The following is a 17,912-nucleotide window of genomic DNA, read 5'->3' as shown; positions in this document are numbered from 1 at the left end:
ATCAATTAAATAAGCAAGAAATACAAATATTTTGTTTGCCATAACGGCAATTTATGTATTTGTAGACATGTATTATGTCTACAAGCTTATATAATTGTAGACATGCATTATGTCTACAAATTTATATAATTGTAGACATGTATAAATATAAATTGTAACTGTAGACATAACTGTAAACATTGATGTCCACAATTGATCAAATTGTAGACATGTCCGTCTAAAATTGTAGATATAGATTATCCACAATTGATCGAATTGTCTTCTTTGGAATTGTAGACATGTATGTCTATAATTTGAATATTATAGACATATATTTCTACAATTTGTGTAATTGTAGATATGGTCTAAAATTTCGGTAGTTATAGACATGTATGTCTACAATTTTCTGTAAGTAATTACAGACATATTTCAAAATTAATACACAAAATGAATCAAGAACAATAACAGTAGAAGATCCAAAACACCAACATTCTTATACCACAAAAATAATAAATTATTCCACACAACAAATGAAGAACAATTTTACTCATCAGGCCTTTTACCCTTCAAAGATTGTCTTATCATCAAACTAGGAAAGACTTTTACCCATAATATTCGAAATTAAAACCTTAAAAAATTGATGTTGGAGATCTCTCCAGGAAGTCGTAGCTGATGAGTGACGATCTCTCCGAATGATGAGTGACGATTCTCTCGCCGCCGTTCATGAACCTTCCTAGCGTGAATCTGTCTCTCGTCTCCGTTCAGTTCTGACGAAGCCTTTGAAGTCTGCGTTATGATTTTTCGGAGGAGAAATGTTCTTCCGTCAAGAAGCCATCTTCATTTTTTTCCTTCCTCACCACGAAAGTCCAGTGCTTGCTTATCCGGGATCGAAACTTGGCTCGCCGTCTTCCGACTCTCTCTGATATACAAATATATTTTTTTTTGGTGTGTGTGTGGCTGAATGAAGAAATGATGAGATGATGGCCAGAAGAAATGAGAGGAAGGTTCAGGAAAAAAAACAGAAAAAAAAGTAAGGGTAAAAAAATCATTTCACATGGAACTCACTAGTAAAAGTGTCCTAAATTATACTTTGATAGTTTTTTTTATCAAAAACATTAAAAGTACTACTAGATGAGACCATTTCCCTTGCTATTGCTCGGCTATTAGAGTTTTCTTGGGCTTGTCTGATTATATTGGCTCTTATTTGACCCTTTGTTTCTTATACCCGGGCCTTTGTTTCTTTAACGGAGTATATTATTATTGTGGTCAATCATATGTTATAATACTGTCCTTTTTGCTAAACTAGTATTTGCGTGGTGCGCATACGTTTTGCCTGAATACAATGTACTTTTTATTTATTTATTTTATTTGCATTCTTAAGTACCTTATGCAAATATTTTGTGTATGTTTATAATCATATTATTTGGATTATTAAGTGTTTTTAGGGAAATATTTAGTTTTAAATTATATTGTATTCATGTCATTTATTTAAAAGTTATATGCTTTATAATTTTATTATTATTGTTTGAAACATGCATATAACATTTAGAATTTTAATGACTAGCACGATATTATTTATTTTAGTTATATTATTTTGTGATTTATATGATCTTTATTAATTAGAGAGTAGCCATAGCATCTTTAATTATCTAGGTTGTATATTTAAAATTAAAATCTTATTAAAATAATAATTGTGGTCAATCATATGCCATATTATGAAATCTACCCACATGAATTTTGTAATATTTGTATGATTAATTAGGATAAAATATCAAATTATATTGCCTAATCAACCCACATGTATTAGGAAAAGGAACATAGTTTGATAGTTTTATCATGATCGAATGAACCTAATTGAATTAGAACTTTAGCCCACCATCTACAATTAATACTCTACAGACAATAATAGGAAATTAGTACTTAAAAAAAACATTCAACATTCAACGAATATATGTTAATTTTCCTTCAAACTATAAATTAACAAATAATTGGCTGCGTAGCCATCTTAAACAGTAGCAATTTTTTTTAGCCAACCTTTCGTTAATTTCCTGTAAATAGCCATATTGCTTACGTGGTAGTTTATTAATTAAATTAGGTTTACATTTTTGCCCTTATTTAATTCGGCAGATTGAATTAATTAGATAGTTTTTTTTTTCAAATTTCGAATTAAATAAATAAGGCAGTTTTTTTTTTAATTTTTTTTTAAGGAAACTGATTAGGAAAGTAGTTATAGAAGATTTGGACGTGTGGTTCTAGAAGATTTACCGGTTGACCTTAGGCAATCAATTTATATTTTTGTGGCAAAATATAATATACAATCTGCAAAATATTCCTCATTTATTGACTTTATTCTGGAAAACAATTCAAATATTACAATTACGATATTCATGATCTCAGTTGGCCGCCAAAATATTTTAGAACGTCCAAAATATTTACAGAATTTTTTCCAGTTTTTATTTACACGAATATACTGTAAATATGTTTCGTATTTACAATGAATATACTGTAAATATGCTTTGTTTTTACACGAATATACTGTAAATCAGTTTTGTATTTACATGAATATACTGTAAATCAGTTTTATTTTTATAATGCTTTACGCTGAAACAATTGGTATTAACTGTAAATCAACGTCGTATTTACAATACTGGAAAAGAAACACTAGAACCAAAATCTCAACAAATTCACAATCACTGAAACATATCTCATACACTTAAAACCACCAGCAATTCCGATGAAAAAAAAGAAGAAGAAGAAGAAAAAAAAAATGAAGGATCATCATAATACAAGAAATCCTCTAATCCCAATTCTGATCGCTCTCGTCGAGCATGACCACGGCGAAGAACACCATGGCCGACATCACGGCGTGGAAAATGAATATTTTTCTCTTTTAAACGAATCTTTTCTTCTTCTGCCATCTTATTTCTTATCGTTGCCTCCCCGGAGAAGAAAGAAGATGACAGAAGAAGAAAAGATTCGTGGTGAGCCTATCGACGAGGGTGAATCTCGGTGTATTCTGTGGTGCGTTTGTTTTGAATGGATTTTGTGGTGCGTGATGTTTTAAATTCATTTGTTAATGCATTTATGGAGTTTTAAATGCTCCCTTGATTTATGCGAGGTAGTTATGGTCGAATTTTTTTCCATTTAAATTATTACGCTGAAAATAATGGGCGGGAATAACGAAGGGCAATCCCGTCCAAATTTGACTGTTAATAAATGACACTGGCTATTTACAGCATATTAACGAAAGGTGAGCTAAAAAAAAATTGCTTATTTTCGGGAGGCCATTTAACTTAATTACCCATAAATTAAAGTACTATATAAATACTACATGGAATTATGACATCTCTAGTTCTTTAGAGTTATAAATTATTAAATCATTTAAGTAATCATAAAAAAAATACTGAGCTGCTACAACCACTAGTTGTAACTAACTCTAACTGACTTCCAGCATGGCGTTCTTCAGTGCTGAGTTGGATATGACGTGGCTGTGCAGTATATACACAAGAATAACGTCACTACAAGAATTTTATGTGATTAATACTTCGCAGGGGCCAAAGATTTGGATCTCTCTCAATAGAAAATATAGACAAAAACTAGAAGAACGATATTTCTTATTTGTGTATCTAATTGGGTGAAAAAAAAGAGAGAAGAGAATTGCCTTTCATTTTAGAAAAAAAAAACTGTTGTAATTAGCTTTCATTTCATTTCAACTGATAGGAAACAAATGTAAAAGGAAGCTGTCTTAATTTAAGGACAGCAAGTACACTTACATGGCAAATTTTGCTCATGAGGACATTTTATTTTGGGAAAATGGGGGATGTGGAGACATGTCATGCTGGCTTCTCGGTACGGAAGCACACGGAAGGACGGGCTTCCGAGACTTCCCGCGCGCCTACGAAAATTCTGAGTTCCGTGTGGCACGGAAATGGCAACTTGATTTTCGTGGAGCGACGGAAGTGGTTGTAGGGGATCGAAGGAACAGGACGGAAGGCAGGCTGCACAGCAGGTTTGTTATTTTTTTTATTTTTTATTTTTAATCTGGGCCGTTGGATGTAAAATCCAACGACCCAGATTATTTTCGCCATTAACGCAGCTCGGCAAGAAGCAGTTCCGTCAAATATTCACTCGGCACGGAAAAACCATTTCCGCACCTACGGAATTTCCGTGTGAAACGCGACGGAAAGCTTCCTTCCGGGAGATCCTCGGAAGGTCACGACTTCGGTACGGGAGTTCCGATTTCGTCCGATGCCCAGGATGAGAGACATGTAATAGAAAAAGTATGTGGGTAAAGTGTCATAAGGTGAAATATGTAGAACTTATACCATTATTCAATATTCACTAGAAATTTATTATTTTTAAGATACTGATTATATTTATAAAACTAAAAAAACTACTATTTATTTCACATTTTATGCATTAATGAATGATTATAATTTTGTAGTAAATATTTGTAATTCGATAGTTTGTGTTTTGATTATCGGGTGAATGGGTAAGACCTGTTAAGATTTTAGCAGGTCTAGATAAGTGGACCAATAGACGTGTACACGGTATCCGACTTGTTAAAAATGCTTCAATTTCATAATGATTTTGGGTCGTTAGGTAGTTTCAAGAGTTAGTAACCGCTTAGCTGATATATTTCTATTGTTAATAGTAAGTGTTGTTTATTTATTTGTTTTTATAATTAAAAATATTGAATAGATAGGTAAAGGGTATGGCTCTTTTCTACCCGGCCGTTTATCTAGCGTTTACCTGTTATACAGACCTTCCAAGTATTATCTTCCAGGGTATATAACGTGTACATTTTTATAATTTAACAGTTGTGTTTTGATTTTTGAATAATATTGTATTTTCTAAGCTTGAAATTCAGAGGTGTTTTCATTAATTAGGCATAATCAAAGTGATTGCAAACGACTGAAACAAATTAAAGGTGTATAATCCTTGCCAATGAGAAAGACTTGGAGAAATGAATAATGTAGTGGAAGATCTTTACTGATGATGAGAGGCACTAATTCAATAATAATAAAACAGAGATGATGAACTAAGCTAATAAACTTGCGCATTTGTTTAGAGTTGGTTTGAGTGGGTACAAAATTGTGGGTAAAGAAAGGAAGGGATGGTGGAGCAACATGAGAGCGGACCATCTCTCCTTGGGGTCCCTCTGGAAGAATCTTAGAAGAAATTCCTTCCCGGCCTCGGACACGTGTTCGGGTATCTCCGGCACCAAAGGGAGACACGTCAGCACATACATGAAGTGTGGCTGAGTCATGTGATCGAACCGCCCTCTCCACACGCCCCTCCCAGTCATCATCTCCAACACAATGCAGCCCAGAGACCAGACGTCGAGCTCCGGCCCGATCGCTCCCTCCCTCACCGACTCCGGCGACATGTAATCCGGCGTCCCTCGGAACCTCCAGCAGGCCCTCATCTGAGGCTCTTCAACTTCCTTGGCCATCCCGAGATCCGCGATCCTCAGCTGCACGCCGGTGCTGTACGGAACCGGGAAGGTGAGGATGTTGGCGGGCTTGAGGTCGCAGTGGACGAAGCCTTTGCTGTGGAGTTTCAAAAGCCCTCTCGCGATCATCCGAGCGTACACTCTGACGTGGAACTCATCGGGGATTCCGCGGCGGATCAAGCGAGTTAGTGTTCCGAGCGGAGCGTAGTCGAGGAAGAGGTTGGAGAGATCGAGGCCGCTCTCTTTGGTGGCCATGGCCTTGTAGCAGTGCACGATCTTGTTGCAGCCTCGGAGGGCTCTGTAGATTCTGAACTCCTTCTTCAGAGAAGCCGACTCTTTCAGGAACGATGTTTTCACGGCCACCGGATGTGCCCGCCCCGCATTGTGTAACATCAACATCGCCTCGTAAACGACGCCGTACGAACCTCTCCCGATCACCCAAAGCCGTTCCCACGTGATTGCCTTCCCATCATCGGAGCCCGACGACGATGATGATGGTGAAACCGTGAGCTGCGACATTGTTACTTCAATTCAATTCAACCCCCGCCCTAGCGGAATTGAGAATGTTTTGAGATGATACGACATTTCTATTCTCCGATAATGACAAAAGGGCGCAAATAGTGATTGTGGTTTTGGAAATAAGACCATGTATTTATAACACACTTAGTGGGCTTTCACTAGTTTGATAGGTTTCCCAATTTCTATCCATTTTCCGAATCCTACTTCCTCTAGCTTGCTATTCGCTACACGTGTCGGTTTCTTCTTTCCAATTTTATTTATTCTCTCCAATCCTACTTCGTTCTATATTACTCATCAACTTTTATTCCACATTTGGATAAAACAAAAAAACAAACAATTATTTTACATCATGGCCAATTATTTAATACTCTACAGACAATAATAGGAAATTAGTACTTAAAAAAACATTTACGGACTATAAATTTAAATACTATTAAATATCACATGGAATACTATTAACATATGATCAGATTCTTAATCTTCTCTTTCATGAAGATAAATCAAACAGTAAAAAAAGTTACATGAAAAGAGCGCAAAACTAATTAAATGTTATTCTATCACTACAACAAATCATAAATAAGAAGGGTACAAATAATCAGCTACAAAATTAAAGTTATATTATTATAGGTTTATGTTGTTGATGTCGAGTAATTCTTTACGATAGAGTTGTCACTACTAATTATAATTTGCATATTTAATAAGCATGTTTAATTTCTGTAAATTGCAGCTAGTTAAACTGTAGGTTACTCTGATGTTAAGTGCAATGTTTCCAAACTCAAAGGGGACAATTTTAAGGTCTGGAAAGAGAGAGTTCTCCTTTAACTAGGATGGATGGATATTGACTATGCCATAAGGAAGCCTGAACCTACCTCAATCACCGAGGAAAGTACCCCAGACAAGGTTGATCTTTATGAAAAGTGGGAGCGATCTAATCGCCTCTGCGTTATGTTCATAAAGACCAAAGTATCTGCTGGGATTAGGGGTTCAATTGAGCAATATGACAATGTTCATCTCTTAATGAAAGCAATAGATGATCAATTTATCACTTCAGATAAGGCTTTGGCAAGTACTCTTATCATGCAGTTCTCATCCATGAAGCTCACTGGGGTATGAGGTATGCGTGAATATATCATGCGCATGAGGGATATTGCGGCTCAATTAAAGACTTTAGATGTTGAAATTTCAGAAATCTTTCTTGTTCACTTCATTTTATGCACTCTTCCTCAACAATATGGCGCCTTTAAGATTTCTTATAACACACATAAGGATACATGGTCAATTAATGAACTTATGACCATGCGTGTTCAAGAAGAGCATAGGCTGGTTATGGAAGAGGGTGAGAAAGTGAATTTGACTTTCTCTGAAAGGAAGAAGAAAGATCGTGCCAAAGACAAAGACAAAGGAAGAACTAATAACTCCTTGAATGTTACTACTGGGTTGAAGCGTTGTATTATGAATGAAAAATCTTCTCTATTGTGGCACCGAAGATTGGGACATATCTCTATTATGAGAATTAAAAGGTTAGTGAATGATGGAGAGTGCTCTTGATTTTTACTGATTTTGAGACCTGTGTGGATTGCATAAAGGGAAAGCAAACCAATAAGTCTAAAAAATGTGCAAAGAGAAGTACTTAATTGTTGGAAATCATACATACAGACATTTGTTGTCCTGATATGGATGCAACTAGTCCAAAATACTTTATCACCTTCATAGATGATTTCTCACGATATATGTATCTCTATTTACTTCGTTCCAAGGACGAAACTTTAGATGCCTTTAAAGTTTTCAAGGCTAAAGTAGAGAAACAATGTGGTAAACAAATTAAGATAGTGAGATCAGATAGAGGTGGTGAGTATTATGGTAGATGTACAGAGAATGGACAAGCACCTGGGCCATTTGCGAAGTTTCTTCAAGAACATGAGTGTAATGTATAAACTTTTGTAAACGCTCTACTTGTGAATTTGAATAAAATTGACGAGTTTTAATTCAAATTCTTGTTGCATATGAGACGTCCTTAAATTTTAAATATCTTGGAATATGATAATATTTAAGGTCGATGAAATTTCGGAATGAGAATATTCGAGTAATCCAATATTATTATTCGAAACATACTCGGAGATTTAAAAATCTCAAGAGTAAAAATAAATTCCGGAATCCCTTAAATATATTCAAGATAACGGGAAATAATAATAATTTTCTCGGTTATTTTTCAAGATTATTTTTATTTAATTAAGGACAGAATTATGAGGTTTTATTTTGAAAGGACTTATATGCAACATTTTGAAGGACGAGATTGAAAGAAAAAGAGGAAAAGGGGGTCGTTTTAAGAGAATTGTGGAAATATTTGAGTGGGCCACCTGTGCACGCGTGGCGTAGCGTGAGAGTGCCACTTAGCCTCTTAAGCCACTCATCCTCTCTCTTTCGCTGCCACCTCACCCGTCCCTCACTCTCTCTATTTCTCATTCTCGGTCTCTCTCTACTTCTCTTCTTCTTCCTCACGTTGCTCGGCCAAAAGAACCAGACAAGAAAAAAAAAGAAACAACACCGAGCTCCATCTTCACCCATCACCGAGCCTCATCATCACCGCCATCCTCTCTCTCTCACTCTTCTCCTTCCTTTCTTCTTCGCGCGCCATCAAGCCACCGAGCCACGTAGCCGCGCGTCCACGCCGAGGAAGCACTCCGCCGCGAGCTCGCCGTGACCACCGCCCGAGGAAGAGACGCCGGGAAAGAGTGTTAGCACGCCGAGGAGTCCAAATTCACGAGAAACCTGGTAAGGAAATCAAACCCGAATGGATTTGTTTGAAGCTAGGGTTCATGAGATTTTTTTTGGGGTTTTTGATTTCCGAGTGAAATCTGAGAATTTTTTTTGGGTGATTGAGTTGAGTTGTTCTTTGAGCTCGAGTTTTGATGTTGATGACTTGAGTTTGTCAATTGATTTCGGATTTCTTGTTTTGGACTCAATTTGGCCGAAAATCATGATGAACTAGGTTTGGATTTGGGGCTTTTGATCTCTGCGTGTTTAGTAATGATCTTGAGTTGTTTCTGAGTTTGTTTAAAGCTTGGGTGATGATTAGAGGGTCTGTTTTAATTTTATGAGAATTTTTGGACGAATTTTCATTGAAATTGTTATCTTGGCCGTGTGAAATTTTTTATGAGTTTTGATTTGGATTTCTGTTTAGTGACGGCTTGAGGCTGTGAAGTTGTGAATTCTGGATACTTGGACGTTATTTGCTGACCCTGGAGTATGGTTTGAAAGTGTTGTCTTGGTTAAGTTGTTGGTTGGCCGTGTGTTGTTGTGACCGTGTGTTGTTGTTGGCTGAATGATTCATTTTGATGTTTGGCCGTGAGCTATGGTTTTGGCTGATTCGGTCTGTTTGTATTATGGGTTTTTTCTGAGCCTCGGGATTTTCGTGGTCAACATCGTGTTAGGTCGTTTTTGGTTATGGGTTCGAGTTTTGAGTTGTAATATCGGGATTTGGATTCTGAAACTGATAAGGGTTTGGAATTTAAGATATTAACTCGTTATCGGGTTCCAAGTTTGAATTACAAATCTTGACGGACGAATGGGAACCAGACGAGTCAAGAGCGACGAGATCAGTTTCTGAAGATATCAAGTGGAAGAGTTATCGAAATAAAGCTCGATTAACTCGTGAGTTTTAAATCGCTTATAGCGTTTAAATACTCTTAGATATGTACTCTCAGTATTTAAATAAATAATTTATAAATTATTTATTTAACGATGCTTATGAATTTAATTTAATTATTCGTTTGGAATTCTCGGTTATTTTAATTTCGGATTATTTAATTTATTTAAGACTCATGATTACTCGTTGAACATTATTTCGTATCACTCTCGATACGAGAATACGTGAGTCTTGAATAAACTTCCGAAAAACCGGGGAATAATAAATTAGATTCCCGAATTCCGAACCAACTCTAATCCCGACAACGAACCATATCCTCTTCAAGTAAACTCGAATCCATTAACTAACAGATGTTCAACTCCGGATGCTAGTTCTCTCGACGTTCGACAAGTGCCAAGTGTCTCGAAGAACGTGTGAAGCAAGACATCTTCGGGAATCATCAAGCTTTCTGTCGAACAATTCCGGGTAAGTGTGGAGACATAAGTCAACTACTTACCAAGGGTATAACCCTGTTTGTTTGTGCATTTGCTTGCTAGTAAACAAGAGTAGGTAAAAGCCTAAAAATGAATAAACTCGAAAGTTAAGGCTTCGGCCACTCTTGCTTGAAAACTTAGCTCGGGTTCGCCCGTTAGGTTCAAACGCTAACTTGAACCAGCCTTGTTTGCTTTGTGTGTGGTTAGACTTCTCTTCTAACTCTAGGAAGTAGGTTAGAATCGAGAGGACGGAAGAGCGATAGACTCTCAAATTCAATCGAGAGTAGAGAGTTCGGAAGTCACGTTTCGAGCTTTCAACTTAAAACACTAAACGAGCTTCAAAGGGAAACAATAATTTCTTTCGGGGTTTATCCCGTCACGCTCTTCCGTATATAAGTTTAACGTGTACGCTACTAGCTGCAGTGTACCCAAACTTTAAACTCGTGTCGGTGGTACTCACAAGTCCCTGACTTGTGCTTGGCAGGCCATGCCGGTCCGTGCGCCGAGTACTCGAAGCAATGGGTGAAGGTCGCGCATCGCGAGCTCATTGCTAGCTGGAAGACTCACCGGAAGCTGCCTTGAGCACACCGGGGCTTAGTGGGTGAAGGTCGCGGTTCGCGAGCTCACTATGCCAGAGACCAGTGGCGCTGACGTCACGATGAAGAAAGTACCACTAGTGGATCCCAGACATGTGTTAAAACTTAGATCAGTTGACGACTGCTGCTCGAAGTCTGAAACTGGTCTCTAGTCGGACCGGAGGTTATAGCAGTGAGGAGTGTATAACCTTGCGGGACGGCTAGTATTCTAGGATGCGCGCTCATTAGTCACTTGTAGGTGATAGCTGCATCCTGCATTCTTGTTTGCTTGTTCGCACGTCACATGCTTTGCATTAGCTGCTTTTCTTTCATAAGCTAGACTCCCGCTTGCTGAGTCATTCGACTCATAGTTTTATGTCCCTTGGTAATGTAGATAAGGGCAAGGCGGCAATGTAGTCGACGGAGAAGGAAACCGAGACGGGACGAGTATCTCTTGACCTACGGGCTATGGGTTCTGGCTCGGGAAGTAGACCTCTATATATATAATGTTTTGAATATTATCGACTCTTCCTTAAATAATATCCCGTGGATATATGTAAAGTCGGGAGCTTCTATGTACATATATATGTATGTATAAGGGTCGATATACGACTTCTAGTTCTGAAAGAAAAACGAAAAATTTCCCGAGATTTCCGATAACCACTTTTGTTGTAAACGTTTCCGCACTTTTAATAATATTGTATTTCGTATATTATATGTTTCATAAATTATATATTTACTTTAAATGTCTTGTTTACATCTCATTATTCATATATGATATGCTCCCGCTACGTGATGTTGGTTTCGTCGAGTCGCGGCTTGCGGGCGAGGTGACGACGCTCGCGGGTCGTGACAATGGGATTGTTGCCCAATACACTATGCCTGGTACTCTGGACCAAAATTATGTATCATAAAGAATAAACCAAACTTTAATGGACATGGTGAGAAGTATGAGGAGTAAAACAAAACTTCCTCAATTCTTGTGGACTGAAGCACTAAAGATGGTTGTGTATATATTAAACCGAGTTCCAACCAAGACTATTTTAAAAATGCCTTTTGAGTTATTCAAAGGTTGGAAACCCAGTTTGCAACATATACGCATTTGGGGATGCCCGTCCAAAGTGAGAATTTATAATCCACAAGAAAGAAACTAGACCCTAGGACTATTAGTGAGTATTTCATTGGATATGCCGAGAGGTCTAAAGATTATAGATTATATTGTCCATCTCACAGTTCTAGGATTGTGGAATCAAGAAATGCAAATTTTCTTGAGAATGATTTGATTAGTGGGAGTGACCAATTACGTGAATCGGTCTCTGCAATGGATCACAATGAAGCTCAACCTTGTAATTCAAGTGATAGATTGATTATCATACACTCTTCTCAAGCTCAATCGTGTGTACGACAACCAGCTATTGAAGTTCCACAAGCTAATAATGCTGATCCTTTAGATCAAGTTGCTAATCAAGATCATGTTGAACAACCTATTTAACAACAAGATCATCAAGAGAATGATGAAGCAACGTTAAGAAGAAGATCAGCAATCCCTAGTGATTATGAAGTGTATCTGCAAGAAATGGACTTCAACATTGGAGCCGAGAATGATCCTGAAAACTTTTCACAAGCGGTAAGTTCTAAAGAATCTAACTTATGGCACAATGCCATGATTGAGGAAATGAACTCTATGGCAACTAATCAAGTCTGGGATCTCGTCGAGTTGCCTAATGGTGTAAATGTCATTGGATGCAAATGGATCTTTGAAAAAAAAGACTCACAAGGCAACACCGAGAGGTATAAGGCAAGACTTGTAGCCAAAGGGTTCACTCAAAGAAAAGGAATCGATTTCACGGAGACGTTTTCTCCTGTATCAAAGAAAGATTCTCTTCGCAAGATTATGGAATTAGTAGCTCACTTTGATTTTGAGCTACATCAAATGAATGTAAAAACAACTTTCCTTAATGGAGATCTAGATGAAGGGGTTTACATGAAAAAACCTGAAGGGTTCTCCTCTAGTGATCGTGAGCATTTAATCTGCAAGCTTAATAAATCCATTTACGGTTTGAAACAAGCGTCCCGCCAATGGTATTTGAAGTTCCATTATTTATCACTTCATTTGGTTTTGAAGAGAATGTCATGGATCAATGTATATACCAAAAGGTTAGTGGGAGCAAGATATGTTTCCTTGTTTTATATGTGGATGATATTTTGCTTGCAACTAATGATAATTGAATGCTATATGAGGTGAAACAGTTTCTTTCAAAAACTTTGATATGAAAGATATGGGTGAGGCATCTTATATTATTGGCATTCAGATCCATATGGAAAGATCATGAGGCATTTTGGATTTGTCTCAAGAGACCTATATCAACAAGTTCTTTGAGATGTAGCACCCATTATGAAGGGTGATAAATTCAGTTTGGACCAATGTCCGAAAAATGACTTTGATATGGAACAAATGAAGAATATTCCATATGCTTCCGCTGTAGAAAGCCTTGTGTATGCTCAGGTTTGTACCAGACCTGACATTGCATATGTTGTTGGAGTATTGGATAGATATCAGAGTAACCCAAGTCTTGACCATTGGAAAGCTGCAAAGAAGGTTATGCGATACCTTCAAGGAACAAAGGATTACATGCTTATGTTCAGACGGACCGATGAATTGGAAGTGGTCGGCTACTCTGACGCTGATTACGCTGGCTGCATTGATTCAAGAAAATCCACTTCACGATATGTTTTTATGCTAGCTGGCGGAGCCGTGTCTTGGAGAAGCACAAAGCAGACATTGATTGTTACTTCCACTATGGAGGCTGAGTTCGTATCGTGTTTTGAAGCTACATCGCATGGTGTTTGGTTGAAGAGCTTTATATTTGGGCTTAGAGTTGTAGACTCTATTTCTAGGCCTATTAAGATGTACTGTGACAACTCGACTGCTGTCTTTATGGCTAAGAATAACAAAGTGGAAGTCGAAGTAAGCATATCGACATCAAATATCTAGCCATAAGAGAACGTTTTAAAGATGATAAAGTGGTCATCCAACACATTAGCACCGAGTTGATGATTGCCGATCCTTTGACATGCCACCAAAGAAATTTAAGGATCATGTGGAAAGCATGGGACTTGGTTCCATGATGTAATTTTTCATTGTACGCTACATTTTTATCTATGAAACTCGTATCCAGTTCGATATTTCTCATATGGTTTGTGCACATACATTTTTCATTATTGATTTGAGAAATAGTTTCTTATGTTTGGACCTAGAATAAACATATGGTTTATTCATTATGTTTGATGGGGTATTATTGGAAAAAAATAATATATGTGATACATGAAAGATAATACTCATTTATAGAGGACCTATCGTCATGATTCATATATTAATTTTCTTGTGACGTATATTGAATTTTAATAGACCAAATGGGAGAATGTAATATTTCATAACGTAATTGCATATCTAGTATATTAAGTAACGTATATTGGATATCTATTATATCAAGCAAATAAACGTTATGACAAATCTCATATTTATGGTCCATTAAATCTCATAATTTCAACCACGAATCAATGCCCATAATAGCTCTCATTTTCGTTTCTCTTTGGTGGAAAGAGAATGGTTATAAATTGAGAGAGTTAGTTTTCGCCCTATGCCAATAATCGCATATAGTATACACCATCTAGTTCGAGATTATCAAGGTTTAGAAGAGCAAATCTTCATTTTTTGTGTTCATTGGGACGCCGCTGCCGACGTTCCGAGTCACCGTTAAAGCTCCGAAGATATTCCGATAACAATGACCGGAGGTAAACGCTTGATCCATTTTGCTTTCGCTTTTGTGTTCATGTTTCTAATCATATATGTTCGGATTAGAGACTATTAAATCTTACATATGCTTCACCTAACTCGAGCTCCTCCACAAACCTTTCAACCATACCGCCTCCTTGATTTCCTGAATCAAGTAAATGTATTATATGGCTATAGTAGATAGTTCAAATACATATTTCATAGATTCCTTCAACTTATGGTATTGTCTCCAAATATGAACACATATCCTGACAGAGACCTTCTCTAGTCCAAATCTGCAGAACAATATGAATCACAATAACCAATCACTCTAATGTTAACTCCAGCTTCATGTTTAAACTTCCACTGATGTATATCACTAGCCAATTTGCTCCTTGCCAATGTTCAGTTCTCGGTTTGCTCATGAACCTGCTAACCAGACTCATACTATGACCAATGTTAGGCCTAAAACTGATCATGACATACATACAATCTCCCATAAAATTAGAGTAGGGTATTTTCTTGTAGAAATACGTGTAATGTAAGGTTATTAGGGTATACTTTTGAGTATAAGTAAAAGGGTTCTTAGTCTAGACTCTAGATAATATATTTTTCAGTATTAGTTATATGATTTTTTTTTCTAGATATTTGATTAGGTCTTATTTTTGTGATAAAGTGGTTAGTTTGTACCCTATAAATATCAAACCTATTTTGGCTAAAATAATAAGAACGAATTTCCACAAAATTACATGGTATCAGAGCCATAAAACCCTAAATCATAATATCTAGCCGATCTGCCATGGAAGAACCAAAAAACTCGAAACCATCTCTCAGCTAAGTTCAACAGATGGGAACTACTCACTCGTCCATGCACGTCACTGTGCATCGATTTAGTGGACAAAATTATCTTGAGTGGTTCAAATATGTGAAGCTATCTATTGATGGTATATGAAAATTAGGTTACTTGGCAAGTGAAGTCAAAGCCCCGAAGGAAGATAGCGATGGTTACTTCCAGTGGAGGTCCGAGAATTCTATAATCATCGCGTGGCTCCTCAACTCCATGGAAGCGTCCATTGTCAAACCTCACACGTTCATGAAAAAGGCAAAGGAAGTCTGGGATTCCATCCGAAAGACGTACACAGACCTGGAAAACTCGTCTTAAATCTTCGAAATGAAGAAAAAGCTATGGAAATCCAAACAAGGAGGCATGAATGTAACCATATACTACAACGAGATGGTATGTCTCTGGCAGGAGCTCGACCAATTCTAGGACGGCCAATGGGAAAGTCAGCCCGACTATGCCCATCAAAAAAAGCGCGAAGAAACGATTTAAGTCTTTATGTTTCTCGTAGGTGTGAACCGTGATCTAGATGAAGTAAAAGGAAGAATACTCGGAAGAAGACCGTTGCCATCTATCCAAGAAGTCTTCTCTGAAATCCGACTTGAAGAAAGTAGGAAAAAGATCATGAACGACACCAGTGGAGCCATAGGTGAACAACTGAGCGATTCTTCAGCCTTGTTCACCAGAGGAAATGGCCAAGAAAAAAGAAACCTTGGTGTGACCACTGCAGGTAATTGTGGCACACTAAGGAGACGTGTTGGAAGATCCATGGCAAGCCACTAGGAGAAAGAAAGAAGCCAAAAATAGCCTACCAAGCTAAAACTCCTCAAGAAGTGAAGACCAACTCGGAACAACCTTCTCTCACGACGGATCAAATTGAGTAACTCCTGAAACTACTTCCAAAAAAAGAAGATGTTCCTTCATGCTCCTTTGCACAAGACGGTAAAAATGTGTGTATCTCATCTTACATATGTTCTAAAGTCAAAACCACTTGGGTCACAGACTCAGTTGCCACCGACCATATGACCAGAAATTCCTCCCTATTCTCAACATATAAACCCTTTGCAGGAAACCAAAAAGTCAAAATTGCAAATAGGTCGTTTATAGCAATTGTTGGAACCGGTGATATTGTAATATCAACCGCACTAGTTCTATCTAAAGTTCTACATGTCTCCAACCTCACTTGGAAACTTGTGTCTGTCAGTAAATTAACATCTGATCAAAAGTGTCAAACTCAATTCTTTGATTCTCATTGTATCTTTCAGGAACTGGTATCCGGGAGATGATTGGAAAAGCTAGAGAAAGTGAAGGACTCCATATTCTTGAAGAGGGAGTGGAATCAAATAAAGAAGGCCAAGATTATACTTGCCTATAGATTTCTGCCAACCCAAGTAATAATGAGATTTATTTTTTGCATTATTGCCTAGGTCATCTTAGCTTTCACTATTTGAAAAAAATTGTTTCCGAATTTATTTAAAAATAAATATCCTTCTTCTTTCATGTGTGAAATATCATCATAAAAATCTGTATCCACCTTTATAATATAAACAGACTAAACCATTTTCACTCAATCATAGTGATATATGGGGCCCGTCCCGGATACCAACACACACGGGTAAAAAATGGTTTGTAACATAAATTGATGTTCACACATGTGTTAGTTGGATTTTTTTATTAAAAGAAAAATTAGAAGTAGAAAATGTTTTCAAATTTTATTTTCGGATGGTTAAAACCTAATTGAACACTGAAATTTAAAGGTCCAAAGTGATAATATCGCGAATACATTGTGAAATATCTTAAAACGTTTTTTTTAAGAAAACATGATAATCCATCAAAGTTCTTCGATATATACACCCTCCAAAAAATGGCATAGTAGAGACGAAAGGCACATTCTTGATGCTACGCATACACTTATTTTTTTCAACAAAAATCTCGAATTATCTTTGGGGGAGAAAATGTTCTACATGCTATCTATTTAATATATCGGATGCCATAAAAATTTAAAATGTCAAACACTGATAAGCATCCTTCAACAATAGTTTCCTAATGTACACATCATTCATTCCATACCAATAAATTTTTTCGGATGTATTGTGCCATAAGAAACCTTGACCGGAATGCTAGCGAACAAGATCCAAAAGGAAAAAAATGTGTTTTTGTCGGGATTGCTCCAACTCAAAAAACGTAAATATATTTTGACCCAATTTCCCGTAAAATATATGTCACAATGAACACTGAGTTTTTTGAATCAAAATTGTTTTTACCCATCATCTTCAGGAAGAGAATAAAAAGGAAGATGATGTACCTGATTCTAGTTTTGAAATTCCTTTGAGAATCAAGAAATTACTTCTGAAAATATGGCTGAGAATATCTCTGAACCTTTTTTTTAAATCAAACTAAAAATACAGTTGATCAACACTAGATAGATATTTATGAAAAAAATCAGAATCAAGAGGAGGTGTTTAAGATCCCACAAAATCTGGGAATAAACCAACAATCTAGTGTAAATGAACCTAGGGTCACAAAAAACCAAAAAATATATTCTCCCTTTACTCAGGAAAGTAGAAGTCGAGCAAGTAATATGTTTGACAAGCTTTACACGAGAACGTTTTCGAATAAGAATATAGAGACTGTAATTGAACCGGCCTG

At 36.9% G+C, this 17,912-nt stretch overlaps 1 protein-coding gene across 1 annotated transcript; it reads right to left on the bottom strand.

The window, feature by feature from the left end:
• Positions 1-5,020: 5,020 nt before the first annotated feature.
• LOC149389504 (mitogen-activated protein kinase kinase kinase 20-like) lies at positions 5,021-5,953 on the bottom strand. Its single transcript, XM_089622644.1, has one exon. The coding sequence runs from the start codon at positions 5,951-5,953 to the stop codon at positions 5,021-5,023; it is 933 nt and encodes a 310-aa protein (XP_089478770.1).
• Positions 5,954-17,912: the final 11,959 nt, after the last annotated feature.

Source organism: Urtica dioica, chromosome 8 (assembly GCF_054948205.1).
Source record: "Urtica dioica subsp. dioica isolate 48M chromosome 8, U.dioica_male_clone48M_v1_H2, whole genome shotgun sequence".
NCBI lineage: Eukaryota > Viridiplantae > Streptophyta > Magnoliopsida > Rosales > Urticaceae > Urtica > Urtica dioica.
Note: the sequence above shows the minus strand (reverse complement) of the source record. Positions and strands in the feature narration are given on the sequence as shown.